Genomic DNA, 27,800 nt, shown 5'->3' on the forward strand with positions numbered 1-27,800 from the left:
AATCTGCCAATCAGGAAAAAGTGGGCATTAATGGGGCGGGTTTTAAGAGCCAGGAGCTGTTCGGGAAGATGCTGGACAGGGGGAGCTGCATAGCAGACTCTGGGGCAGTATAAATATGTATTTTGTTTAACTATGAATCAACAAAACTCTATTGGACCCCAGAATAAAAACACACGACTTAAAATAAACACAAAATGCCGCTTTTACACAGTCTTGACAGTGTTTTGAACGCAGTGGGCGTTGTGTTTTTGAACGCACCCTCGTTTCATTTTCAAGAGACACAGCCGGGCTTTCTAGTGACGTTTATGTGGGGAAGTCCAGTGTCGCGGTGCTGCGTTGACCTGAAAACAAGACACACTCCAGTTACACCTTTCTACTGCACACGGCTCATGACACTTCCATAGACACCACAGGTAAGTGTCAAAAAGCGCCGAGAAGCCTTCATTTTCTAACGCAAGGAAGCTAATAACCGGCTCCGTCTATTTCCTAGTAGGGCTACCGTTGGCTGGCTGGCTATGCTGTTAGCTAGCTGCTTGTTTGTTGACAAATATGAAAAACAAATGTGTATCTTGTTGTCTGGTATATTGAGTTGGGTATGTCTTGTCTATGAGTAGGCAGCCCACTTGTGTCACACTGCCACAAAACGTCAGTGGTAGGGTTTTTCCTGCTAAATCATCGAGCTGACATTAGCCTAGCAGCCATTCCAGTATGTAGCCCTGCCCCTGTGTTTGATAGGTTTATGTGATAATCCAAACAGCGCAGTCACTTAATAAACTGACAGGGTCTGCTGTGTTTCTGTCGCGTGACTCAAATATAATTCCCACACTCCGGTACAGGCTGCGTGAACAACAATGGAGAGACCTCCCTTCAGGCAGAACCAGAACTTGGGGGACTGGGAACTGAAAGAGAGGCTGGGCATGGGAGGCTTTGCCCATGTTTACCTCTATCAGCATATGGTGAGTGTCCAGCCAGGAGAGTTCCTGACCCTATACGTAACTTAGGAAAGGAGGATATGGGTGCTGGAAATTGAAATGGCCTGTTTTGAAGTAATCACCACCTGCTTTTCCTTGACTGTATTTGTATAATAATGGGATGTCTGCTGTCTGTTTTGCAGCAAACACACGAAAAACTGGCTATAAAAATGTGTCGCCTGGAGCTTACACCAAGGAATAGGGACAGATGGGGCAGAGAGATCCAGATCATGAAAAAGTTGGTATTTATTTTTTGTTATTTTCCTTCCTTAGTGGCTTTTATTTAAATGTGTCACATCTGTATGTAACACTTCTTAGTGTCACAAAGGTGACACAAAAGTGCCATTTGAATCAAGTTCAGCTTTCTTGTTACCTGGCTTGACAAAACCTGAAACCCCAGTCAGAGATAATGAAGATCGCAGTGATGATTTAGCCAGAATAAATTTCATTCCTCTTGACCAATGAAGCGCTGGCTACTAAAGTCAGAATTTGTTAGATGAGTGTGGGATAAAGATCTAGAAAGAATACTAAAAATAAAGTGGCAAAATGCATCACTGGTTGTGCAAATAGGACAAGAGAGAAGTTAATATACATTACCCCAGTTGTAGATAAAAGGCACTGCTCCCAAGAGGCAAGGGAAGTAAACCCTGGCAGAAAATCTAGAATGGGGTTTTGGCCCTCCTGCATTCTGGTGTATCTCCAGTTGTTCTGACTATGTCCTACACTGGATCCAGGGGGGCTCATCCGAGACAGTGAGGCGCTCACATCCTTACTTTAATCCAAGTCACATGCAAATCATGACTATCAAGCCTGACCTGTGGAGTGTCTGCAAGAGCCTTTCTTTGTGCACATATTTCTAATGTGCACTTTATCTCTTGGAAGGTTAAAAACACATTATTGCATACTGAGGGTGTTCGTGACAGTCACGGCTGTTGTGGAAATCATTTTTATTTTGTGTCAACATTAAAGTAAAATAGAATAATCTGTGTTCTTGAATTGTAAAACAGATGTATGAGCAGATGTTTATAAAGCATAAAAACATATTTATGCATTATCTGCACCATCAAATAAATACATGCTATTTTTTTTTTTCAGTGGTGTCAATGAAATACAGCTCAGCAAGTTGCATACTAATACTCTAAAACTAATCTGTATCATACTCATCATATTGAAAATTGGAAAATCTGTGAAAATGTGGTGCTGTAAGCTGAGTTTTAAACCGAAACTCAAGGGTATATGTTCAGCTTATAACCATAGTGAGCATTGTTACCATGGTGATCTAACCAGGTAAAAAGAGAGCCAGCTTTGCGACAGTGAACGCGACACACCTTGCAAAGCTGGCTGGACTAATTTTTTGGCTTCCATATCAGGTTATGCTCAAAGTTTTGGTGTATAATTCACTTTAAGCACCACATTTTGTCTGATTCATGTAATTGCAGTATGCTCCAAGTGTGATACAGATTCTCTGCTGAGGATCACCTTTTGGATATGAAACCTGCTAAGCTGGTTTTCGTTAACACTGCAGGATGAAGGTGTGCAGTATTTACAGCAGCTCAAGCTGTGCATCAAAGGAATTTAAATGTATTGTGTTGTTGATGTAGCCTGATCCTCATTTGCTTCCAAGTCTGTTTTACACTGAAGGAATTACAGCTAACAAAGCAAAAGACAGGAAGATGTTAAAGGCAGGATTAGAATAGAGTACATCAGAGGGACAGCTCAGGTTGAGCAGTTAGAAGACAAAGTTAGAGGCGAGGCTGAGATGGATTGGACATGTGCAGAGGAGGGATAGTGGATATATTGGAAAAAAGTATGTTGAAGGTGGAGCTGCCAGGCAGGAGGAAAAGAGCAAGACCACAGAGAGATATGGATGTAATGAAGGAAGACGTGCAGACAGTTGGTGTGAGAGAAAAAGATGAAAGGGATAGTTTTAGATAGAGACAGATGATCCGCTGTGTCGATCCCTAATGGGAGCAGCCGAAAGAAGAAGAGTGCAGATTGAAAAATTAATAAGTCTGCTTTTAGGATATTTATTACCAAGAATATTAAATCATTTGAGATGTCCGCTTTTATCTGGCAACAAACAAAAGTGATTCAATCCTCATATGACATCTCCATGGTGATAATGTGCTTATATTAGCCTAACTAATCTGTAGCTGGAGAAATCTGGAGCTGAAGGAAGTTTTACACAAGGAAATGGTGAATGACGTTAGACTTAACAAGCCGACAGCATGACACAATGTGTGAACAGATAAAATGAAGTGTGCACTAGAGCTTTCTTTCCTTGTTCCTTGTTGTGGGCCTTCTGAGAACTCTGGCTTTATACAGTGTGATCTTCTTCACAGTTATTGGTAGTTATTAATCAATTTGTGAAACCCACAGGCTTGCAGATGCAAGAAAGAGTTGCACTGTTATGCAGACAGTGGATGACTGTGCAGAAGTCTGTCTGGATGTCTTTAAAAAGTAATGCGGTTCCATCTCTCTCACTCAGGTTAAATCATATCAATATCGTGACAGCCCAGGAGGTCCCAGAGGAGGTGGAGCCCATAGCCTTAAATGATCTTCCACTGCTGGCCATGGAGTACTGCTCCAGAGGAGACCTGAGGAAGGTGAGGGGGTCATTTAGATGGGATTGATATTATTTGGAGAGTTTAGAAATCAGAAATATGCAGCAGACTTTGCCTGAGAGCTGTAATATTTTCTGTCCAATGATAGTTTTGTGGGCAGTTATGGGTGCACAGCAAACAAGCTTATAATAGGAAATTCAGCGTGCTTTCTGTGGCTCCAGTGTGACAAAATGTGAATAAATTCAGGCTAAAAGTAAGGATCAGAAGACTTTATCAGTATGTGGATTTAAGCCACTGACCAGGGTCATATTTCACAAGCCCTGACCACAACTCAAAATATAATGGGGAAAAAAAAAGGTTTAAAGATAACAAAGGCAACAGATTAATGAGAAACAGTGAGCAAGACCAGAGCCTGGCACCTATAAAAGAGGATGATAAACAGGTGTGTGAGGCAGGTAGTCTTTGGAGTGTGGTCCCGCTCCTGAATTTCACATAAATTATCTCCAGTAAAATCAAAAGTGTGAAATATAGAGGCCACTACACACAGTGAGCAATATATAGAAGGTAATATATGGAGTGATAGTGTGAAGTTAGCTGATGTTATCTATATAGCACTTTTCAACAAGATTGTTTAAAGTGAGTTATATAAGACGTACATTTCATTAAGTACACACACAAAGATAAATAGAAGATGAAAATAAGCACATCATATCAGACTTCTTAATTTCAGGAAATTTCTCACCCTTTGGTCACATGTTCTAAAAAAATACCGCAGCTCTGATAGGATTTCTTTTTCCTGATTTGCAGGTGCTGAGCAAACCTGAAAACTGCTGCGGTCTGAAAGAAAGTGAAGTGCTTTCATTACTTAATGATGTTGGTATGTGCATTGTTCGGCTTATTTATTCAGACATTTCTTCTTTTAACGTGTCATTGGCTTTGATTAAGTCTGACTTCTGCTCCAGGATCCGGTATCCAGTATCTCCATGAAAACAAGATCATACACAGAGATCTTAAACCGGAAAACATTGTGCTACAAGACATCAACGGGAAGGTAAACCAGCTACTCTTCCCTTTTTTTGACTGCTCTGTTTGACTACTTCTTCTTTCAGCTGCTCTCTTTAAGAGTCGCCACTGAAGATCTGCCTCCATATCATCTTTAGCATCTTCTCCTGTCACACCAACCCTCTACATGTCCTCCTTCACCACATCCATGAATCTTGTCTGAGGTCCTCCTCTTTTCCTCCTGCCTGGCAGCTCCACCTTCAGGATCCTTTATCCAATATATCTACTATCCCTTGTCAGCCTTGCCTCTCAAACTCTGAGCTGTCCTCTGATGTACTTGTTTCTAATCCTGTCTATCCTGGTCACTCTTAACATCTTCGCCTCGCCCTCCTGTCTTTTTGTCAGTGTCACAGTCTTGAGACATCACAGCAGGTCTCACTACCATCTTGTAAACAAACCCTCCCTGACACCCATCTCCACCCACTCCACTCTCTTCTTCACCTCTCTTGTGCACTGTGTGTTTTTCTTGGATGGTTGACCCCAGGTATTTAAACTCCTCTACCTTCACTATCTTTGCTCCTTGTATGTCCACATTTAGACCCGTCTCCCTCTCATTCACAGCCCGCTCTGTTTGATTGCTCATCTGAAATAAACTCTTTTTTTATTCTGCAGTTGGTTCACAAGATTATCGACTTGGGCTATGCTAAAGACCTGGACCAGGGGAGTCTGTGCACTTCATTCGTTGGCACACTTCAGTACCTGGTAAACACTTAAAGCAAACATTTATTTATCCTCAGATAGTGTATGTTATGTGCTATGTGTTATAGTAATTATAGATTTTAAATCCTTGACTTTACTTTCTACCTTTTATAGAAATGACTGAACAGGGTCATTCTGAAAAATCAATCTGTGCCTCCCACCTCACCTCTTTATAGTCAGCTTGATTTCTATAATAACATCAGTATACAGGGAGTGCAGAATTATTAGGCAAGTTATATTTTTGAGGAATAATTTTATTATTGAACAACAACCATGTTCTCAATGAACCCAAAAAACTCATTAATATCAAAGCTGAATGTTTTTGGAAGTAGTTTTTAGTTTGTTTTTAGTTTTAGCTATTTTAGGGGGATATCTGTGTGTGCAGGTGACTATTACTGTGCATAATTATTAGGCAACTTAACAAAAAACAAATATATACCCATTTCAATTATGTATTTTTACCAGTGAAACCAATATAACATCTCCACATTCACAAATATACATTTCTGACATTCAAAAACAAAACAAAAACAAATCAGCGACCAATATAGCCACCTTTCTTTGCAAGGACACTCAAAAGCCTGCCATCCATGGATTCTGTCAGTGTTTTGATCTGTTCACCATCAACATTGCGTGCAGCAGCAACCACAGCCTCCCAGACACTGTTCAGAGAGGTGTACTGTTTTCCCTCCTTGTAAATCTCACATTTGATGATGGACCACAGGTTCTCAATGGGGTTCAGATCAGGTGAACAAGGAGGCCATGTCATTAGTTTTTCTTCTTTTATACCCTTTCTTGCCAGCCACGCTGTGGAGTACTTGGACGCGTGTGATGGAGCATTGTCCTGCATGAAAATCATGTTTTTCTTGAAGGATGCAGACTTCTTCCTGTACCACTGCTTGAAGAAGGTGTCTTCCAGAAACTGGCAGTAGGACTGGGAGTTGAGCTTGACTCCATCCTCAACCCGAAAAGGCCCCACAAGCTCATCTTTGATGATACCAGCCCAAACCAGTACTCCACCTCCACCTTGCTGGCGTCTGAGTCGGACTGGAGCTCTCTGCCCTTTACCAATCCAGCCACGGGCCCATCCATCTGGCCCATCAAGACTCACTCTCATTTCATCAGTCCATAAAACCTTAGAAAAATCAGTCTTGAGATATTTCTTGGCCCAGTTTTGACCTTTCAGCTTGTGTGTCTTGTTCAGTGGTGGTCGTCTTTCAGCCTTTCTTACCTTGGCCATGTCTCTGAGTATTGCACACCTTGTGCTTTTGGGCACTCCAGTGATGTTGCAGCTCTGAAATATGGCCAAACTGGTGGCAAGTGGCATCTTGGCAGCTGCACGCTTGACTTTTCTCAGTTCATGGGCAGTTATTTTGCACCTTGGTTTTTCCACACGCTTCTTGCGACCCTGTTGACTATTTTGAATGAAACGCTTGATTGTTCGATGATCACGCTTCAGAAGCTTTGCAATTTTGAGACTGCTGCATCCCTCTGCAAGATATCTCACTATTTTTGACTTTTCTGAGCCTGTCAAGTCCTTCTTTTGACCCATTTTGCCAAAGGAAAGGAAGTTGCCTAATAATTATGCACACCTGATATAGGGTGTTGATGTCATTAGACCACACCCCTTCTCATTACAGAGATGCACATCACCTAATATGCTTAATTGGTAGTAGGCTTTCGAGCCTATACAGCTTGGAGTAAGACAACATGCATGAAGAGGATGATGTGGACAAAATACTCATTTGCCTAATAATTCTGCACTCCCTGTATTGATCTCGAGACACTAGCTCTATAATTTAGGCCCTTTGATTTGCTGAAAGAAATGTGAAAAACTTTTTTAGGACCAAAAGTTTTTTAATAAATTAAAAATGTGAACACCCGTATTGTTTTTTCAGCTCATAGCCACGGGCTACATTCAGGAGTGCTAAATAACTGAATAGGACTATATCAGAAAATTATCTTGACTTAGAACACATCATGGCTAGAAGACAAGCCTGGTATCACAATGTAGGTGAAAAAGCAGACCTGTCATATGATGTAACTTGTTGACCAACCACATGGTGATATAACCCTTAAAAACTCATTTTTCTCCGGTGAACTATCAGAAACATAACATACATCCAGGGTGGCAATGCTCGTCTCTTATCTGTGTCATAAACATTGAATTGGTGCAGTTTTCTTACAGAAATGATGACATATCTCATGATACTGATGCTCAAAGGTGGCTATGAAAAAAAAAAACAAGATTGTAGCATTATAGATTGTGATACTTGGATCAGATGTTAACCTGATATAGTGGCAGTTTATTTATTTTATTTTTTATTTATATTTTTACATCTTGTTTCTTCCATCTCTGAAAAAGATGTCATGAAGGCTCAAAAAGTAAAAACTAATAAAAATGGTAACATTTCAACTCACCCCTACGTACAAAGTCAGCCTGTAACTCTGAAATAATATTGAGGGTGTAAATACAAAAGATAACACTTTGGATGGCTTCATTAAATACATAAAAATGACTGTATTAATATATATTAAAAAAAAAAAAAATAGCCAATTTGCAGGTTCTGGGCTCCACTACAGTTTACCTGGATGAGTGGGTGACCCACGGCTGCTGCAGGGCCGTGGATTCAACGTTGAGATCATTCCTTGTGGGTCATTCCTGTCCACCCTTTTCTACTTTCCTGTTGACTCTCTACTGTCACATAAAGGATGGAAATGCCAAATAAGTCTTTGAAAGAGATCACTTCGTGTTTTATGAAAAGATGAAACACTGTTGTTCTTTTTCCTCTCTCCAGGCTCCTGAGCTCTTTGAGAATAAACCGTACACTGTGACTGTAGACTATTGGAGCTTCGGAACAATGATCTTCGAGTGCAGTTGCGGTTTCCGTCCATTCCTACACAACCTGCAACCTGTGCAGTGGTAAGTTGATCCTAGTGTGTGTCACTAATTTATGAACTACTGGAAATTAGATGAGTCAGATGTCTGAGTAGAGTATGCAGGAGCCCAGCTCTGTTCTCACGTCAGATTTTATTCTACATCACATGTTTGTGCTTTAATTCGACTGAGGTACATTGAGAACTGCATCTTCTAAGTACTTCTAGTACTTTGTATTGAAAGAATTTGATATTGATCCTTTCTGATCTTGCCTTCAGGGCCAGCAAAGTGAGGAATAAAGGTCCAAAAGACATCATGGCAGTAGAAGAACTAAACGGAGAAGTCAAGTTCTCCACACATCTCCCCTACCCCAACAATCTCAGCAGGTCAGCTGAAATCATTTTTACTGAGACATTTCCTTATTTTATTGAGCTGTTTGTCTCCTGTGAGGACAAATTAGTTTCTTCATGGTGTTGTGCTATAGTAATAATGGAACGCATAGCCCAGAGCATGTGAACTGTGGTTGTTGCTAATTACCCTCCCTGAAGACCTGTTTTAAATGTTTTAACCGGTGTTGTACAGGACGCTGTTGGAGCCGATGGAGGCACTGCTTCAGCTGATGTTAAAGTGGGATCCAGTGCACAGAGGAGGTCAAGTGAACCATGAAACCAAGAAACCCCTGTGCTTTGAACTCCTTGATCAGATACTGATTATGAAGGTGAGGCACTGGAAGAGCTGGCTCTTCAGTCAGTAATTTGCAATGACACGCAGTGCCTTAGAAAGTTTTAGTGTTTTATTTTTCTCATCTTAAAATTATAAAGACAAGAAATACTAAAGCTGCCACCGAAGCTTTCACTACTTTTAGGCATTTTACTGCTAATCTCACTGGACTGATTGTAGCGTTTGTATGTTTGGTGGGCCAATCTGAAAGAAGCTGTGCACCATCATTGTCACTCATACTGGAATTATTGTCATCTATTTTTCTTTTTAAGATTTATTATAAATCGAAATTCTTTTTTTATTGTTATGCTCTGTGTTTGGATTTGTTCCGCACGTCACATTCAACATGGGTCACCTGTACGTAACTTAACGGTCACCACCCACACGGCAGGTTTTTGCAGTTTACACAAACACAGGTAAAATCCAAAGTGACATTTAAAGGAGGCCTAAACATGCTAAGAGATACGCAGCGTTTTTTAAAAATCTGTCACATTTTTTTCTGTTTTGTTAGTATCAGAAATAATTTTAAAACTAAACAATATTGATTATTGATGATGTTTCAAATGCAACAAAAACATATTATAGATATAGAAGTACAAGTCATGTTCAAAGGTTAATTAGTCATTCGAATATGTTTTATAGGTCTGTACAGATTTGTGGTGATAAATGTTGATAGTAAAGCTTGTAAACTTGTGATGTAAGTATTTAGACCCATACTTGAGGACTCGGATCTTCTTGGGATTAACTCTGTGCCAACCTTTTTTAAGGGAGTTTGGTCTGGAAACTTCTGTTGTCTTGTTAGAAATATTGAAATAGAAACCTTGATTGTTTGTTTGTTTTTTGTTTTTTAGCCAATGGGGAAATGTTTGTTTTTGTTTTTCTGAGCTCAGGATTACCCATATTTTATATACCCATCCTTTACTTTCTCCCACTTAGTGTCTCAGTTCCTGTAATAGGGAAAAACATGATGCCACCATCCTGTTTGACTTAGGGACAGTATTGATGAGGTGATGCAGAGTCTGTGCATTGTCCTTCACACACGTCATTATAAACTGTGCAGGTAGATAAACCAGACCAGAGGATTTCACTTGTTCTGGTTTCCTTCTCGCTACTCTACCGTAAATATGTGATTAGTGATGGGCTGCTTCTACACAAAGGAGCTCCAGGCCTCATTCACAGTGACCACTGGGTTCTTGTTCAGTTTGGTTTTGCAACAAAATCTCGAATGTTTGGTTTCAGTGCTGTGGAGATTTTATATTCTTCCCCATATCTGACACGATCCTGTAATCCCACCTCATTTAAAAGCATCTTCTCTGTGACATAAGAGAGGCCAAAAGTCTCAGTGGAGTAATGCTGTCAAAACACAAGCACACACATGTATTGTACTGTTTGTGTAGCAATTCTCCAAATCCATGTTTTGGTTTCTTTTGTCTTCTTGTGAGAAAGTAGTGTAAGTGTGTTGGGATGAGTGAGGGTTGTTAATAAGAATTCCAGTATTTCCAGTTTATGCTACACATTAGAGCTTTCACCAAACATAACATTTAACAACTTGAAATCTTTATAAAAATGAACTGGCTGGCCTCGGCTGTCACAGCCCTCCCCATCTGCCAGTTTTTAGTAATAAATTACTTCCAGCTCTTTGGTGAGGCAGCAGTTAATCAATATTAAGAATAATTAGATTCTTGCAGCCCTCTGCTGGCCCATGTACCGCCACATACTGCAGAAAATGATAGATCACGAAGTAGTTTAGTTTATACTGACGGGTTTTCTGTTTTCAGGTCGTCCACATCCTGAACATGACCACAGCGCAGGTCCACTCCTTCCAGCTGACTCCTGACGAGAGTCTCCACAGTCTGCAGAAGCGCATCGAAGCTGAGACCAAGATCGAGGTGGTGAACCAGGAACTGCTGCAGGAGACAGGAGTGTCACTGGACCCCAGGAAGCCCGCTGCACAGTGTGTCCTGGATGGAGTGGTGCGTTGATTTAACCACTGTTTAGATGAATGAAAGGATTTTAAATCTAAAATCACACATCATGATGTACAATAACTTATTATTAAAATAATCATACATAACAGCTTTGAGTTTTTCGATGAATTAAAAAATCATCATCATCTTCATCTTGTGATCCAAGGAGCTAAAGGTGCAGCTTATTGGCAGTGTTCCTCACTGGTTATTATCCCTGACCATGCTGTCTTTGTATTTTGGGATACATCCATTGGCCTGATCCTGTCTCTCCTACATCGGGTGTCCGTGACAAAGGGCTGTGTTGTCCATCTGTTCACTTAATTTTATGTAGCTGCGTTTTATCTGTGCACCAACAGCAGTACCAGTGGTAGAGGGTCACTAAATTGAAAGTATTTCAGGCCTGTGACACCAGTGGCTTTACCAAAGTTTTTTTTTTGTATTAAATAAATAAATAATCCATACGATCACAGCAACATGAATATATAAATATCACATGATGTAGTCTTGAATCACTGTGGGGTTTGCTAGGGTTTTGTTTACGTCACTATATGACACCCATAAGTGTCTGCTTCAGCGCCTGTAAATCAGTTCGATCTGTCACAAATCACAGGGCAGAAAATCTTGATTGTTTGTTTTACCCATGCATGATTACGTTCTGTTACCTGCCAAAAAAAAAAAGCAAAAAACGACCTGTGCTGTGTTTTGGTTTGCGTATTGGAGCATATACAACATCAAGCAACGATGTTTAGAAAAATCTACATCTATCAATAATCATGACTCATTTCCCTGCATCTATTCTGAGAGACTTGAAGTCACTCTCTTGAGTTGTAAAAACACTACTTGAGATCTTTGTAATGATTTTCTTTCCTCCTGTGTAGAGAGGGTGGGACAGCTACATTGTCTACCTGTTTGATAAGAGCATCACCAAGTACACCGGCCCCTTCAGTGCCAGACGTCTGCCTGAGAAAGTCAACACCATTGGTGAGTTCATATGAAGTGACTCCACTTTCTGAAATGAAAAGGACTGTTACATGACAGTGTTGGCTCTCTTCTGCTCTGTATAAAAACTTTCATGGTTTTTATTTTCCCAGTGCAAGATGCCAAGACACAGCTGCCTTTGGTGGTGATGAAGAAGGTGTGGGGTGAAGCTGTGAGCTACATCTGTGGCCTGAAAGACGACTACAGCAGACTTTTCCAGGGGCAGAGAGCTGCCATGTGAGTCACATAACAATCGTGTGTGATGTGCTTTAGCCCAGATCATGGTTTACAATGTGAATCCATGACAGGATTCAGAAATAACATCAGCTTTATGCGTCTGTGCTATTTAAATATTAAACAGTGTAAGTTGAGCTTTTTCATTAAGAGTGTTTTATGTTACATCCTAGCAGCGTACAACCAGATGTTGTGGTTTTGGTGAAGAATAGTTATTGTCAAACACAGAAATAAAACAACCGATATTAGTTTCATATCAAATTAATAATATTAGTTTTTCTTTTCTGAGGAGGAAATAATACTCTGTTTGCTACGGATGAAAAGACACCATACTTCATTGCTTTACGATCCCACGTGCCAGCATCAGTAGCTCTGTTTATATGAGACTTTAATTTTAGTTCATAATTTTAAACAATTATGTTCAGCACGAGCCAGAACAAAAAAAGCTCGTAGTAGAAGAACTGAAAGTGGTAAAAGGGTACTTTGCATGAACGTGTGAGTGGACCATTAATGGTTGCATCCAGATTCCTTTTACTCTTGCATAATCCACTTCTGTACGTGCTTTGTGAGGTATTGGGTGACTCTTGGTTCCTTGTTTCTCTCAATGTGGCTACTATGTTGGTTTTTCAATGCACGTGAGCCTACTGCCGTTTGGGCCACATGTTGCTCCCGTCTGTCGGTGGTTGCCCTCAAAAGATGGGCCGCACGGTCAAAATTATGGTTTGACCTTCACCTCAACCTCATCTTTGCTTTTTATGAGGTGTTTTTTTTTTAAATTATTTAAATTGAGTTCCAAGAAATCTCCTTTAAAAAGATATTTTTGTGGACTAAGTTATGAAGTAATCCTGATTACTAATCAGGATTAACCAAAATAATCTAGATTATGATTTCTGTTCTTATCCAGCAGCACACTTACACAGGCTTTAGATACCTGCATTATTTTCTGAGTGTGGACAAAGTGTAGAAATGGAGCAGGAAAGAAATTAACTTCCTGGTGACTCATGTGTACAAAAAGCCAACCGTTATTAGGCTGACATCATTGTTTTGAAATGTGACACACCAACATTTATGAAAGAAAGTGATAAGGCGCTGGGCACAGAGTTTCAGTAGGGTGGCTCACTTAAAACGGGTTCAAAACTGAAACCGGTTCTCAATTCTGTTTATGCTATTTAAGTCATTTCTCTTTGTTACACTCACGACTTCTGCTTAGTAGCTAGGAATCCCAGCGTCTCCTTATTTATCTGCAAGTTTTTGTAAACAAAAAAAAAAACATTTAATAGTTTTAGTAATTGCATTTGTTGGTCCAGGTTTTATTATTTGTACCTCGAAGCCTTAAAGTTGAGCCCTGAAGAAACCCATCTAAACATTTTCTGTAAATTTTATTCCAACATTTAACTGTTGGTTGAATATTTAGAGCAATGATTTAGTTGTCAGCTGAATATAGTTGTAGTGTCGTACACGCCCTTCAGCTCTGCTTATTTTCCAGTGTAATTCTTCCCGAGTCCTAGTTCGAATTCAACTTTCTGTTGTGTTGCTCCTCACACTCTGGTCCTTGTGACTGTTGCTCCTCTGGAAGCTTTAGCTGTGGCTGGACTGTCAGCCTGTCTTCTTCAGTCCTCCGCCTTCCTCTTGGAGCTTTCTGATTTTACCATCTCCTCCTTCCCCCTCAAGGTTGAGCCTCCTCCGCTACAACACCAACCTGACCAGGTGTAAAAACAGCATGTTCGGCTTCTCGCAGCAGCTCAAAGCTAAGCTGGATTTCTTCAAGAGTAGCATCCAATATGACTTGGAAAAATACAGCGATCAGATGCACTATGGCATATGTGAGTGTTTGCTGGCAGCTGTTTGCTCTTTGTTTCAGTAAACATGTTGTAGGGTGCTCGGTGAGCTCACATTTGTCTGATTTGTCCAAAGCCTCAGAAAAGATGCTGAAAGCCTGGCAGGAGAACGAAGAAAGAGCTGCAGCTTTTGCTCAGGTAACTCATCTCTTAAAAATAAGATACAGACTGGTAGTTGCTAACCAGCAATTTTGGACTGCAGCTGGTGAGAGTAGTTCTTCTGGTTCCAAAGTCACTTCTTAGGTGATCCCCTGGCCTACGGTGAGGGCTGCAGACCAGAACAAGGACTACCTTCACCTACTGCAGTCCAAGATGGTGGAGTTGATGTTCATCTGCAGGATCACAGTCACTGAGGAGGCTCAGTTTGAAGCACTTTGCTAATGAAAACATTTGCCTGGATAAATGTATTAAATTCAATTTAATAAAGAACACGTGTAGGAATCACTGTGATGTTTACCAGTGCAAAGGCTTCCTATAGCAGCCTTTGGTTGATCCATTGTCTGTCCTGCAGGTGGCAGAGGTGAGCCATTTGGATGATGAGATCATGGCTCTGCACTCTGAGATAGTAGAACTACAGAGGAGCCCATATGCCCGACGCCAAGGAGACAAGATGGAGCAGCTGTGAGTATTAAAAGGGTTTAACCTGAGATGATTTAATCTGTGGACATTTATCAAGAGCCATCTAAATCCCACATTTCACCTAATTTAAAAGACATAAGTAACAGCCACTTGTTGGCCTTTGATTCTTTTTGGTTGGTTTGCATAATGGTGTCTACAGATGATTTTGACACTTTTTGGTTGTCCCCGCTTCACCTGAGGAAATGACCGGACGGTGCCAAAAAAATCCTACATCATGAATACATTTACATGCACACTAAATATTTCAAATATGACACACACTTTGACTGTATACTGATGTACTTTGAATGTTTGCAACATGCTTTGGACTTGTGTACAGAGCACATGGAAATGCATCTAAATTTGACTCCCGGCTTCTTGCCTGTTTACAGTCCACTCAGTCACCAGTTTGTAAGGATGGTTGTGTGGTGTGCATAAATGTCATGATGGAGAATTTTTCCAGAAGGTTTCCAGCTCTGTTTGGACGAACAAACAGATGTATAACATTGAGGGAAGAAAAAAACCTTCCTTCATGACTAAGAGGTCGAGATCGCAACAAATAAATGTGGGACAAAGAGGACAATTGTGTGAAAGAATATGGGACATATTACTAATGCTGAAAGGCATTTAACACGTGAAGGACAAATATGTTTTATTTCAGTGTGATGCTCCCAATTGCCTTACCACAGTGATCATAAAGGAAACATCTATATTTAATTATACAGAAATCTTCATATTTTTATGTGTTCTCCTTTTTTTTCCCAGTAACTTTTTTTTAACGTGTTTACTCAGATTTTTTGTCTCTAAAAATCCTCTGTCAACATGCACGTTTGTTTCTGAGCTGTGCGCTTATAACTGACGAAATAACTGGGAAAAAACAAAAGCCCTGCATACGTTCATTACCTTTATCTAGTTAGTGGAAGTTTCCCGGTCTTTGTCATTGCGGCAACTTTTATTCGTTTTATTTAGTTTTAGGAAGTTTTAGTCATTCCACAAAAGTTTGTGTAAAGCTTGTGACTTTATACTAGCTTGGAATTTCCTCATAGGCAGCAAAAGACGGTGACGTGTTAATCTGCACGAACCCCATGATGACAGTATTTCCTAACAGCAATGTATTAAAAGTCAGACTATTTACAAGCAAATTTGTACGTCTGCGTTAAATCTGTACTGTAGGTATATTGTAACCACAACCTGTTCTGATGTCCTGTGCTATAACTTACACTGTAACCTTACATCCACCTTCGTAGAGATGTAACCACATGTTGCATCTCTAAAGAGAGAAAATGCACATCTACATGCAGAAATGACAAAGGATCACTTTACAAAGACTCTGTAGTGATTCAAAGCAGTATAAATTAAAGTTTTGACTTTAGATCACTGTGTAAGTTCTCAGTCATCACCATGGTAATTTAAGGACTTCTTTTATTTCTCCTTTAAATAAATCCAGTCGCTTTTCTTTCCAAGCTCCTTAGACTTCAGAGTTTTAGAGCCAGTCATGATGTGAGACTTTATCTCAGTAAAAAAAGCTGTGCTGACCCATATAAAGGGGGCACGTGAGCTCCACGGTCTACACCCAAGTCTAGTAAAAGAAAACACTAATAAACTTGGACTGTGGAGAAAAAGCATGCAGGCACAGGGAAATGTGTAAACAGCACTTAAAAAGGCAAGAAGGTGAAGAATGAGAAGCTGACCAGGAAGTTTGAGTCACGAACCTTCTTGCTGTGAGGCAACTTTAGACCACTAACCACGCCACCATGATCTTGGCAGATTTTTGTCAGTGAAAAAGTTCATTTACTTTGAGATCTTGAGAACACGCGCAGAGAAAAGGTACAGCAAACAGTTCGATGTTGACTGACCATCAGCTGGTGGACGTTTCTCTACAGTTGGAAAAATGCCTCCAAAATAAAAGCTTTGCTGATGCCAAGACACTAAGCTTGTCACATCAAAATTTATAAAGATGAGGTCGGGAGCAGAGAGGCAGTGTTTAAAATTGGCTTAAAATCTTTTATTTATACTAAAAATAAGCAAATTAATTAATTAAAACAGGTTAACCCAGAGATAACATCATCATTTCAACCATGTTCAGCCAAACATAAAGTGAAGTTTATGCAGGACTACAAAGTCTGTAGCAACGTTAATGAGAATACATGCCAGGTGATGTAAATGGAGGCAAATCCCAATCCACAGCTCAAATATCCAACTTCAGTGAAAAATCCACTTCATGCTGTGTCATCAAAGCCTGCCAGCTCAGAATCTCTCACAGAGTGGACTCTCCTGACTCAGTGGGAATAAGCATGAAGTCCTAGGATTTCATTTATTTTCCTCCAAGCCCTCTCATTTTCTTTTCCTTCTGTACATGAGTGTAATCGTGTCTGTAGATTCTCCAGACGCCATTGCTGATAATAAACGAAGGCCAAGCTTGTTGGAAGCTTCTTGGAAGGAAATATTTGTGTGTTTTGAACACATTTGGTCTGAACGCACGTTAGGAAGTACCAGATGCAGTAACGAGCCCCAGCTGAACTCTAACTGGGGTCATTGCAGTTATGTGCAGCTGTGCACAGTGAAAGCTTAAAGTGCCCCTTCTTGAAAAAATGCGTTTTGACCAGGTTAGCCTTGGCTCTGTGGGAAAGTTTCTGATCCTGGTGTTGACTGTTGACAGTAGAGACATAATGATGGGCTCGGTGCTCTTCCTCGTTTTAGTAACATACAGGGCTCTAGACTAACTTTTTGCCATGGGCGTACTGGCACAAAAGTTAGGCGCACACAAATTTTATAATAATTTATATAATATAATGTGTTTTTCTGGATACACTGTGCTTTTTCAGCATTCAAAGATTGATGACACCGTGTCAGAGCACTGGCTATGAATTTCAGAAGGATCAGGCCTTAACTTAACAGAAAAGTTAGCAATAGTTCTTTTCCTATTACAGCTACATCTACGTCTGTCGTGCCTAGGCTGCTCACTAGGGCTGGGTATCATCACTGATTTCTATAATCCATTCGATTCCGGTTTTCAAAGTCCCGATTCGATTCAACTTAGCCTCAGACAGTCAGAAATATTATAATTCTGATCATTTATCAGTACTGACTTCATCAGAATTGTGAACATCACAGCAGATGCCTTTGTGTGAAAGTAACTGAGAATAAAACACAGAAAAACATGAAGGAGATTTTCCTGGTCTGGCTTTTTATAGCAGATAACCTTAAAAATATTCTACAATGTTCTGCATATAAAGTTTAAATTTCTTCAGTATTGAGCAACAGAAAAAATAGGCTTTCTTGTCCGAGGTCATTTAAGTGAAAAAAAGAAAAGAAAAAGACAGCAGCCGACAGCGCTGTAAACAACGGTAGACTGGTGGGTAATACGCGAATGAATAATACAGAAAACAGAGATTGGAGACGGGAAACTGTTCTTGAAGTACAGAGAGAGATAGAGAGAGAGCTAGCTGTGCATGAAGTGTGATTTTTAATAGTCGTGGAAGCAAAACAGCAAAATTCATGACGACATTGATCAAATGTGAAGCGCAGTTTGCTGCTTCTTTTGCTGCTGGCTCGGTGAATTTTGGTTGGAGAGAGACAAAACCTGCAGCTCAGAATCAGCGCAAAAAGACGTAATCACAGCGCGGACCGGACGCATCAGAATCGCTAACCTCCGACAGCGTGTCCGTCTACGGGCCGTCGGGTGAGAAAGCCGAGAAAGACAAAGTTGATTCTGATGCGTCGAGTCCGTTCTGTGTTTACGTCTTTGTGTGGAATCCATGTACCTGCTCTCATTTACTGTTTGATTGTTGTTGAAATGGTTTTGTGAGCTTTAATCTGAGAATCTGGCGTTTCTGGCAAAACACAGTTATATTTAAAAGTCGATTCAGGATTTAATGAATTGATATCGCTTTATTCAAGCTACTCACCTCCCACTTCCACCTGCACTTTCAACTGGACCACGGCCAATCAGAGAGGTCCCGCCCCTTACTATCTCTGATTGGTTTAGTCCACGATAGGGGCATAATGTGTGTCTGTTGTTGACCACAGGGAAGGTTGCAGATTTTTTTTTTTTTTTTTTTTTTTTTTTTTTTTTTTTGCTACCCGAACAGTTGGTCGCACAGGTGCAACCAAATTCTTTTTTTTTTTGTCGCACCACTGAAAAATTTGGTCGCATTTGCGACCAAATTGGTCGCACTCTAGAGCCCTGACATAGCTTCTAAAGACCCTGTTCACCACAGCCTCGCTGTCCTCCTTCAGTAAATGATACAGCAGAAACCCCCATGTAGGCCAGACCTCAACATATCACCAAGTTAATAAAGAAACATAATCGCAGTGACGATAAGGGATGTGGCTGAAGTTTCATACAGCTTAATGAGGTGCTGAAGTGCTGGTGTAACCTCACCTGGATGTATCTTGCTTCAGTCCACAGGGACAAGACTTTGCTCTACATTTTAGTCGATCAAACTAGTTTGCTGTTGGGTAAAAGTTTACTTCTTTTTCTTTTGTAAATCCTGTGAATTTCTGTCACGTCATGCACTGGATTGAAAGCGTGCCACTCGGTGCTGCTGTGAAAGTTCTGACCAGTGCCTGTCTTCAACACATATGGAGAGGATACCAGTGGTGTTTTTAAACATGCAGCTTCAGAATTCAAAGAAGAACATTTTAATGTGATAAAATAATTTTTTGCAGGGAAGAAAAGGCAATCGAGCTGTACAAGCAACTGAAGATGAAATGCAAAGGTAAGAAACGTTAAATGGATCATTAAAACTCTGAAATCAGAAGAGAAATGAATACATTCTTTAAACTGAGGTGTTGTTTAAACTTTTCTCTCTCTCCCCCCCCCTCCCCTCCCCCCCTCTTTGGTTAGTACCTGACTCTGATGTGAGCTGCGACAGCTCTGAGATGGTGAAGGCCATCATCCAGACAGTCCAGAACCAAGACAAGGTCCTCAAAGATCTGTTCACACACCTCAGGTAAGGGTCCACCCATGCTCGACAGTTTGATTTCACCCTGAGTTTTACACCTCTGATTACTGTTAATTATCTGTGGTCTCGTACACTTTTCTTTGTTCTTAAGTGCCACAGTACTAGTAATGCATATTTGTAGTACTTTTTTTTTTTTTTTTTTTTTTTTAAACCTATCTCGAGGAGCTTATATGTTCTCTCAGGGCAGGTTAATGCTGAATCCACAGGTAAAGAAAGATGTTTTCCCACTCCCGTCTCCATCCACATGAAAATGCAAATGACAGTATCAAGTGCCGCCAAAGCAAAAGGTGACACTATAACCCCAATTCATAGATTCATGTTGACCAGTCAAAAGCCTGCAAACAACAACACAGTGCACACCTTTGGTATTGCAAGAAAAGTCTTCATGTTCCTCGTCCACAAGTAAGCACAGAAATGGAGACTATAGAAATCTTGACCCTGGAAGGAGTTTATCTAAAGTTCAGTGACATGAAATAATGTTTATGTGTAGATGAAAATCCCGTGTATGTGAGGACAGGGCCTAGATTACCCACTGATTTATAAAGAAGTGACGGCTCTTAAACACATAAAACGTCTGCTGGTGTTAAGGAAAGTTTAAGCTGCAGACTTTACCCCCTAAATTTTCAGTTACTCCCTCCCTGCTGAGGAGGAAACCTTTGGAGCATAAATTACTCCAGAACTTGAATCCATCCCCGGTGTGAGGTCTACACTGAGTCTGTCTAAAGAGTCACAGTGACTGTGGAAAACATCATTTATGTTGTATTTTCCCTGATTCGTCTCACCCCAACAGTAAAATCCTGATCAGCAAACAGAAGATCATTGACTTGTTTCCCCGGATTGACAAAACTCTGGAGAGCATCAAGGACGCTGACAACACCGTGATGCAGATGCAGATCAAGAGACAGAGGGAGTTCTGGCACTTACTTAAGATCGCCTGCGTGAGTAAATCTACATCAGTCGTTAGCAGCCCGGTCTACTTTTTCCAAGTTTGTGACTTCATTTGTCTTTGAAATGTAGTGTGGGGCATGATGCAAAGAAGTGGGGGAAGTTGTGTAACTGCTGGATAAAACTATTTATGTACAACTAAGAATAAAATGTCATCAGCTTTTCTCTGATTCTACAGAATATCAGAAGTTTTGTCTGATCAGCATCCAGCTCAGATAAATTTAGTGTACTGGTGTATAAGAAAAGAAAAAAGGAAGTCTTCTAATTGCTGGAGCTGGATCTTGGTAATATCCTGGAATAGGTTAAGTTCACTTATTCATTTTCTGATTCCCTTTTCTGCAGTTGTCAGACCCAGTGGTGGTGAGCTTTGTTGTACTTTCTGTGATCTCCTCAGACTCAGCTGCTATAAAGTACCAAACACAGAGTGAGCGGTAGGGTGTGCCGCCTGCATTCCTGCTGTAGGAGAGGGGAGGCATGTTTTTACTGCTGCCTGTAACGGTGTGTTTCTGTCTCTCCTTCAGGCTCAGAACTCGTCTCGGAGCTCGATAGCAGCCAGTCCCGAGTCGTCCAACCTGCTGCAGGTTTCTCAGTGGTCCCAGTCGGCACAGCCCGTCAGCTCCCCGCACCCCCTCACCTCTCTACCAGGGCCAAATGACAGGTAACGTCCACTCAGCCGTGTAGGGACTGGGGTCAGCTCTACAAGTGAGATGTTCACACTCCTTTAACATAGAATTCAGCAGAAGCACCTTCAGCATTGATAACAGCTGGTGGTTTATTTCACTTGGTGCCAAATTACTAAGGAAGTGTCGACACGGTGAGGTACCTGTTTGTGAATGTGGATGCGTATATGTGAATAAAAAACAGCTTAGTAATTTCCTGTTCATATACAGGAAATCTCACATCAAACAAAAGACTTCACAGACATCTTCCTCTCTCGACAAATGGTCATGATTTGACTCACTCAGCCAAATTGTTGAGTGGTCCGATGCGCTGATTGTTGAGCCACAGCTGGACTCGGTCGGTCTCAAACTGAGAAGAGAACGATACAAACAGCTTTGTTCCAGTAGCTATTAATCATATCTTTCATTTCCTACATGATGTTGGTATATTTTCCTCATTATGTCTCATATTGTTGTCTGATTTTTTTTTTTTTTAACTGCGTTTGAGGATGGATGACTCACTGAGTGCAGGTCATATCTGCCCATGGGTACAGCTAAAGTAACCTGAAGCTAACCAGCTGTGGTGCTGGAGCTCGAATCAATGCAGTCGATCAGATCGCCGTGTCCAAAGTAAACGTGTGAATCCTTCCTAACTGGTGCATCAACTCCCTGTTGATGTTCCAGAGAGACTGAAGCTTTATTCAGTCTCTCTTACCAGTTGCTGGCTGGTTGGGGTCATGGTTGTTTCAGGTCTTTAAGCCCTATGAACTGTTTATTGATGGATCGATCATCTATTTGGCACACCAGGCCATTTTGAAGCGTTGGAAAAGCTCTAAAAACGCGACACTCTAAAGGTTGTGACTAGCTGTGCGATGAAACAGAAGATTCCCAGGAGTTAAGACACCACAGGCAATCCTTGTTCCTGTCATATGTCTGTCACAGTTCCAGGAATGACTCATGTGTCATGAAATCCCTCCATCCTTCTTTTTTTTTCCTTCTGCTTTTAAAGTTTGGGCTTGTTGGCAGCTGACTAAGCATGTATTCCTGCCAGAGGTTCTTTTCCCCAGCAACATTTTCCAATTCCACCTGGGGGGATCCTGAGTTATTCCTAGGTCTACCTTTATTAGAGGTCTGAGGTCTCCACCCAGCTGGCTTTTCCCAGAAAATCTTCAAAGAAAGATGAAGAATGATTCAAATGACCCACATGACTCAAAAAACAGAGCTGCAGCACCTGCCAGACCTGGGAGGAGAGCTCACCAGCAGGGAGCTGTACAAGCTGGACTGCAGGCAAAAGCTGGACTTAGTTTTTGGGACCTGGAATATGCACAATAATTGATTCATAATAGTTTTGTTTTTATGAAGCATTAAAAAAGACGCATGCCTGAGGAAGATCCTGTGAATTGGAGCATTGCATTTGGAAAAGTGTTTTCAGAATGCTCGTAGTTGGTATCTTTTTCATTTTTCTAAATATTATTTCAGCCTGTTCTCTTCATTACATTTCCAGCCTGTGTTAGCTAAACTGTTAGTATAATAATAACTGTGCACATGACTGAAGCATGAAGATACTGCCATATATATAGTTTGTAGGTCAGTACTTTGTGTTTTGCCCGTGGGCGTTCTTCTTTCTGTTGCAAGATAGTAAACACATTGTGCATATGAAGGAGGCGTCATGTGACTGAATTGTGTCTTACAAGCTGTGTGCGTTTCCTTCAGTGATGCTGCCCCACGACTCCTGCAGGAGAACCAGAAGTACCTCAGTCAGCTGACCAGCCTGATGCAGGAAGCTGCTGACGAACAGGCCAAAAGCATAGTGGTGAGTTTGCTGCTTTTTATCTGCTGCTTTTAAGGTTTGTTTGTTATTGGAGAGGGCTGCATTTAAATCAGCCATAAAGTCTTAATTTATTTTTGTTTTCCCTTTGGGAAACTAGCCGCACTAGGCGTCTCCTATCTTCATCTGTGAAGGACCTGAGGCCTGTCAGCGTGTCTTTAATCTCATTTAGAAGGACAGGACAGGACCTCGCTGTTCTTTTTTTAACCTTATCATGAAGGAAGGAACTTTTTGTTTCTTTTAAGCTTGCAGATGTGATAAGAAAACAGAATCACACAGTGTGTTCAGTTTCCTGTATATTATATAGTAATATTTATTAGCGTGATAAATATATATTATAAATTTTGAATTATATTTTTATCCGTTTTTAAAGATGATGAGAAGCTAACACTTTATAATAAGCAACACTTAAAAACAAATCATAGTTAAATTGATAGTTATTTAAACGGTAGGGATGCTATTAATCATATTTATTCATGTCTTCATGTTTTAGTTATATATTGAGTTATCCTAGCTGATAATCAATTATTTGAGGCTGTTCTCATTACCAAGTACTGCTGTTCATTCGAAGCCATAATGCTTGATTTATACTCGTAAATCTGACATTTGACTCCAAAATTTGATCAATACTTTATTAACATCTTTCAGTAAAAGTCACTTTTGTTCCAAGCTCATCATAAACAGCTCAGTTTGAGCACAACATGATGCACTTCACCAGGTGTTCTTCCGTTCTTCACTGGTCTTCACGTCACACCAGGAGCATTTTGGAAGCAGGGGTCTTTTATTTTGAAATTCTCTCTGTAGTTTCTGTATGCATCTTGAGATCTGAGGTTATTTTCAGTGATGCAGTACAGAACGCTGCTTCTGAAACGCACCGCAGTGCACCAGGTGGAAGCCGGTCATGGTCATGAATGCGTGCAGTGAGCCGTGCAGTGAGCCGTGCATTTCACGGGGTCACTCTAAACGGCGCTCTATACACAGTACTGCAAGTTATGCTTCAGGTTTCCTTTAGCATCGGTTCCATGAAACACATGTAGCGTTTATAGTCAGACTGGTCTCACGCCTAACCGTGGGAACGCACGGGGCGCCGCTGGGTCGCATTTCAGCTCTGACGCAGGTGCTGAAGCTTATCCCGCCAACTCGCATTAATGCCGGCAATTCTAACTAATGTGCTGCCGCGTGTTTCAGAAACACTCCAGTGGCAGCTTCTCAACAGAAGTTGTTTGAAGAAATAGAGCAGGTCACACAAAGAAAAGCTTTTCAAAATAAAAGACCTCACTCTAAAATGCTCCAGGTGTGATCTGAAGCCTTGTGACAATTGGGACAGAGCACGCCCCACATGGTGCATCTCTAAAGTTGCAACTTCCAACTTATGTTAGCAGTGATTTATTTTTTTTAACCATTTTTAGTAAAGTTTTATCAAACACTGTAGATGATTGATGTAAAGTCAAAATGTTAGACCGTTAATTGTTAACAAATATTAGATTTTTAATTATAATAATATTTAACTGTAAACTAAGGTGGGTTAGCTATCATTTATCTTTTATTAATGATGATTGTTATGAAGCGTTATCAAAAACTCTGTAAAACGAGACTGTTTGCAACTCACATCCAAAACTTATTAAAAACTCAGAAATTAAGATATATTTGCACTTCAGCACGTTACATATTCTTGGTTGTCTTTTACTAACGCCTCCATTTCCATCTTTCAAGGACCAAGACTGGAGCTGGACGAAATACGAAACTTTAACAACAAAACTAAAAAAGCGAAATTCGTAAAGTCCATGCTCCACCCCCCGCCTGAGTAACACTAAGGACTGTGAGCTGATAACGCGGCTGAGCGGCGTCTAACAGTACAGTAGTACAGTTTGTACATGGACTTGGGATTTTCTCGTGAAAACGACTTTCCTGCTCATCTTTAAAGAAAAAAAAAAAAAAGCTGAGTTCACGCATGCTCAGCGGCGTTCGTCTCCTCCCATCGTCTCACATGGTGGAAAGTTTGATTATTGAGCTTGTTTTTTATGACAAAACAATGAAGCTGTCTCTCTCTCTCTCTTCTTTTCTTTATGCTGCACAATATTCATCACACTTTAGTTTTTACTATCACTGCAAAAATGGAGCAAACTATAGCACCACATTTGAGGGCTTGAGGTGGATCAGTCAGGTGGGAGAGCGTTCGACAGGAACGTGGGAACTCGTTTGACCCCGTGGCATGAAACGGAAACGCAGGAAGGTGTCGGGGGTCGCTGGAAGGCGGGTGTGGGGAGGAAATAAGAATCAAGCAAAGAGCACTTTGATACTCCCATGTGTCCTCTCTGTGAAGAGGTGAAACGTTCCCAGCTGCCAAAAATGTTGCAGAATTTAAAGCGAGCAGAAACTGTCAGCGTCGGTTTGATTGATTTACTAGAAACGTTTGAGGGCGCGTGTTGAATTCTCTGTATGTACGTTTTTAAAAAACAAGTGTTACAGGCAGAAATCCCATGGCTGGCCATTATGTTCATATGATGTGGATATTGTGTGTGTTTCTTTTTAACCGTCATGGATGTAAGGCGGGGTTTTCTCGTCTCGTTCGGTTACAAATAATGTACGCTAAATTCATAGTCGTGCAGAGCTGAAACGATCAGTCCGTAGTTTCCACAGAAATCTGAGTAATCCTGTAATCAATTCTGCATCAAGACGAGCAGGTGGTGGGGCTCGTGTTCAGACTGTACCGTAAAACCACTGCAGAAGAAGAGGACGGGGTTAGGAGACCAGAGGGCTGCAGGGCGGAGGCAGATTTAATGGGACGGTGAAGGATGGCGAGGCTTGCTTTGTGCTGCACGCATGAGCTGCACCAGAGGAAGTTCTTTTCAGATTTTCAGATTAAAATGTAAATCTAAAAGAGCACGTTTCCAAAGAGCAATTTATATCCTCACCTGAGGGACGAGGTTACCTGCTGAGCTGCATGTCAGTAAAGTTCGCACAGGAACCTTTGCGCATTTAGTCACCGTTGCAGAAAATAAATTGCATATTCATGGTGATTAAAAATAAATAACACGATTTACATTTGGCCGACCTCCCACTTTAAGATGATCTGGGCCGTCTTCAGCACAGCGGCCGTGTTTGCATCTCTGAGTGAAATTGCCGTTATTCCACCAAATCAGTGAACACGTTTAATTTTCTGCAAAAGCCTCGTGATGCCCGTCTGTCTGAGAGTTTAGGTTTTCTCGAGTCCTAACACAAAGTCTGTGTTGATCTTGATCTTTGCAGTGAAAGCTCGGTTAACAAAAACATGAAAAATCTTTTTCACTGCAGATCTGATATCTTTGTCTCCCTGTCAAGGCTGAAAACAAATATTTCGTGCACATCATGATTTATTGGGTAATTCTGCTCATCTTATTTTCATCTTATTTTTATGGATGTGAAAGATCTGAAAGTCTAAAACGTTGTTGGTGTGTTTTTGACAGATTAAAGTCAAATTATTTATTCAAAAGAAAATAAATCAAGTTAAGTGTTTCTGATCTCTCTGAGATGATAATTTATCTTTTTCTTTATCAAATACGGCCAAAAAGAAAACCATCTCAAATGTCAGTGCCGTTTTTGAACAGTTTTATATTCAGACTTTTTGTTAAGAGAGATTTTAAGGATTCTCAGCTTTTTCTGAAATCAGAGAGAAATGAGTGATAGTCAGTGATAACAAATGTGCCATCCACCAGAGTCTGTCATTCAAAAAATGAGGAAATGTAAAACAAATGAGTAATCTTACCCTCTTATCCGGCTCAGGCTTGCAGGGCGTGAGTGTGGAAATCATTTCCTCTATTTTTATATAATTGCATGTGTAAAGCTCAAGCCATCACTGAGTCACATCACACACCTCAACACGTTTATCAGGTAAAGAAAACAGGATCCAGGTTCAATTTCATTTCATTAGCTGTCGGCTCAGTGGGATAGTCTGATGCTCTGCGTCCCACCAGTCGGACCCACTCCACAGTTTGAGAACCAAAAGGTAAAACTGGTGTAAACAGACCCAGAGCTGCTCTTACTTTCATTCATTCCTGTAGGAATGAAGTTACTGACAGTGAGAAAGTTACATTTGGAGCCTTTCAGTGATAACAAATAATGTCATCTGCCAGAGTCTGTCATTCAGGAAATGAGAAAATAAAAACAAATCGGATGCATTTAGTTTGTTTGGATTGTCTGCAAGTCTCCAGCTCGAGTTTTCCCCTCATAACGATCAATCTGTCAAAGATTAGGGGTTTTGTCCTTATTGATTTAAAAGTCCAGAATTGATTCATCCATGAGTAAAGCAGTGATTATTATAATGTTACACGGTATATTGATGGTGCTGAAGAAACGCTTCCTGTTTCTCCGGTTTCTCAGATCTGAGTAACAAGAAGCCGAGAACGTCTCGGGCTAATTTGCTTGAAAAACAAATAAAGACTAGCCGGCTAATCGTTTCAGCTCTCACCACAAACACGAGTCGTTTCTCTCTGACATCCCATAATGACAGGAATGCAACAACCTTGGTGCAACACGGTCTGGTTTCCTCTAATCTGAGCGATCGAGCCCGTGAGCGATGGGTTGAATGTGCTGTACGTCGTGTTTCTTTGGGCCAGAGAGAGAAATGAACTTTCTTGTATTTATAAAGTTAAAGTGCAATGGCTAAAATAATATTTTCTTTTTGTTTTGTATTTAAATAACTCCGTTTGTTTCTTTCCATTTGAGTTTTGTTTCTGTCTGCTGGTTTAAGTATGTTCACTTTTTAGAAATGTAATTGTATGAAGATCAAATGTTTACCTGGAAATAAAATAAATCACTTTGGCACGATTCCTGTGTCGATGCTTCTTTCAGTTACTCAGTGAGGAAAAGCTGGAGCCCGGCCAAACACTTGAT

At 40.7% G+C, this 27,800-nt stretch overlaps 1 protein-coding gene across 1 annotated transcript; it reads left to right on the forward strand.

The window, feature by feature from the left end:
* Window positions 1–60: 60 nt before the first annotated feature.
* Window positions 61–27,734, forward strand: LOC146381190 (inhibitor of nuclear factor kappa-B kinase subunit alpha-like). Its single transcript, XM_084937112.1, has 22 exons — window positions 61–413; window positions 837–956; window positions 1,115–1,209; window positions 3,460–3,577; window positions 4,343–4,412; window positions 4,498–4,586; window positions 5,210–5,299; window positions 8,095–8,219; window positions 8,453–8,560; window positions 8,757–8,892; window positions 10,673–10,867; window positions 11,740–11,842; window positions 11,953–12,076; window positions 13,745–13,896; window positions 13,988–14,049; window positions 14,423–14,532; window positions 19,201–19,250; window positions 19,379–19,484; window positions 20,287–20,434; window positions 20,963–21,099; window positions 22,814–22,913; window positions 24,642–27,734. The coding sequence occupies exons 2-22, from the start codon at window positions 852–854 to the stop codon at window positions 24,705–24,707; spliced, it is 2,289 nt and encodes a 762-aa protein (XP_084793238.1). The 5' UTR covers window positions 61–413; window positions 837–851; the 3' UTR covers window positions 24,708–27,734.
* The last annotated feature ends 66 nt before the right edge of the window (window positions 27,735–27,800 follow it).

This window comes from Perissodus microlepis, chromosome 8 (genome assembly GCF_051167445.1).
Source record: "Perissodus microlepis isolate ML-2025 ecotype Zambia chromosome 8, ASM5116744v1, whole genome shotgun sequence".
Taxonomy (NCBI): domain Eukaryota; kingdom Metazoa; phylum Chordata; class Actinopteri; order Cichliformes; family Cichlidae; genus Perissodus; species Perissodus microlepis.

Bases quoted from the DNA above. Each gene is read 5' to 3' on its own strand.
- LOC146381190 (XM_084937112.1), top strand. From the start codon at position 852: ATGGAGAGACCTCCCTTCAGGCAGAACCAGAACTTGGGGGACTGGGAA. The intron at 14,050-14,422 runs GTAACTCATCTC...TCTGTCCTGCAG, and splicing joins GAGCTGCAGCTTTTGCTCAG to GTGGCAGAGGTGAGCCATTT. The intron at 22,914-24,641 runs GTGAGTTTGCTG...CCATCTTTCAAG, and splicing joins AACAGGCCAAAAGCATAGTG to GACCAAGACTGGAGCTGGAC.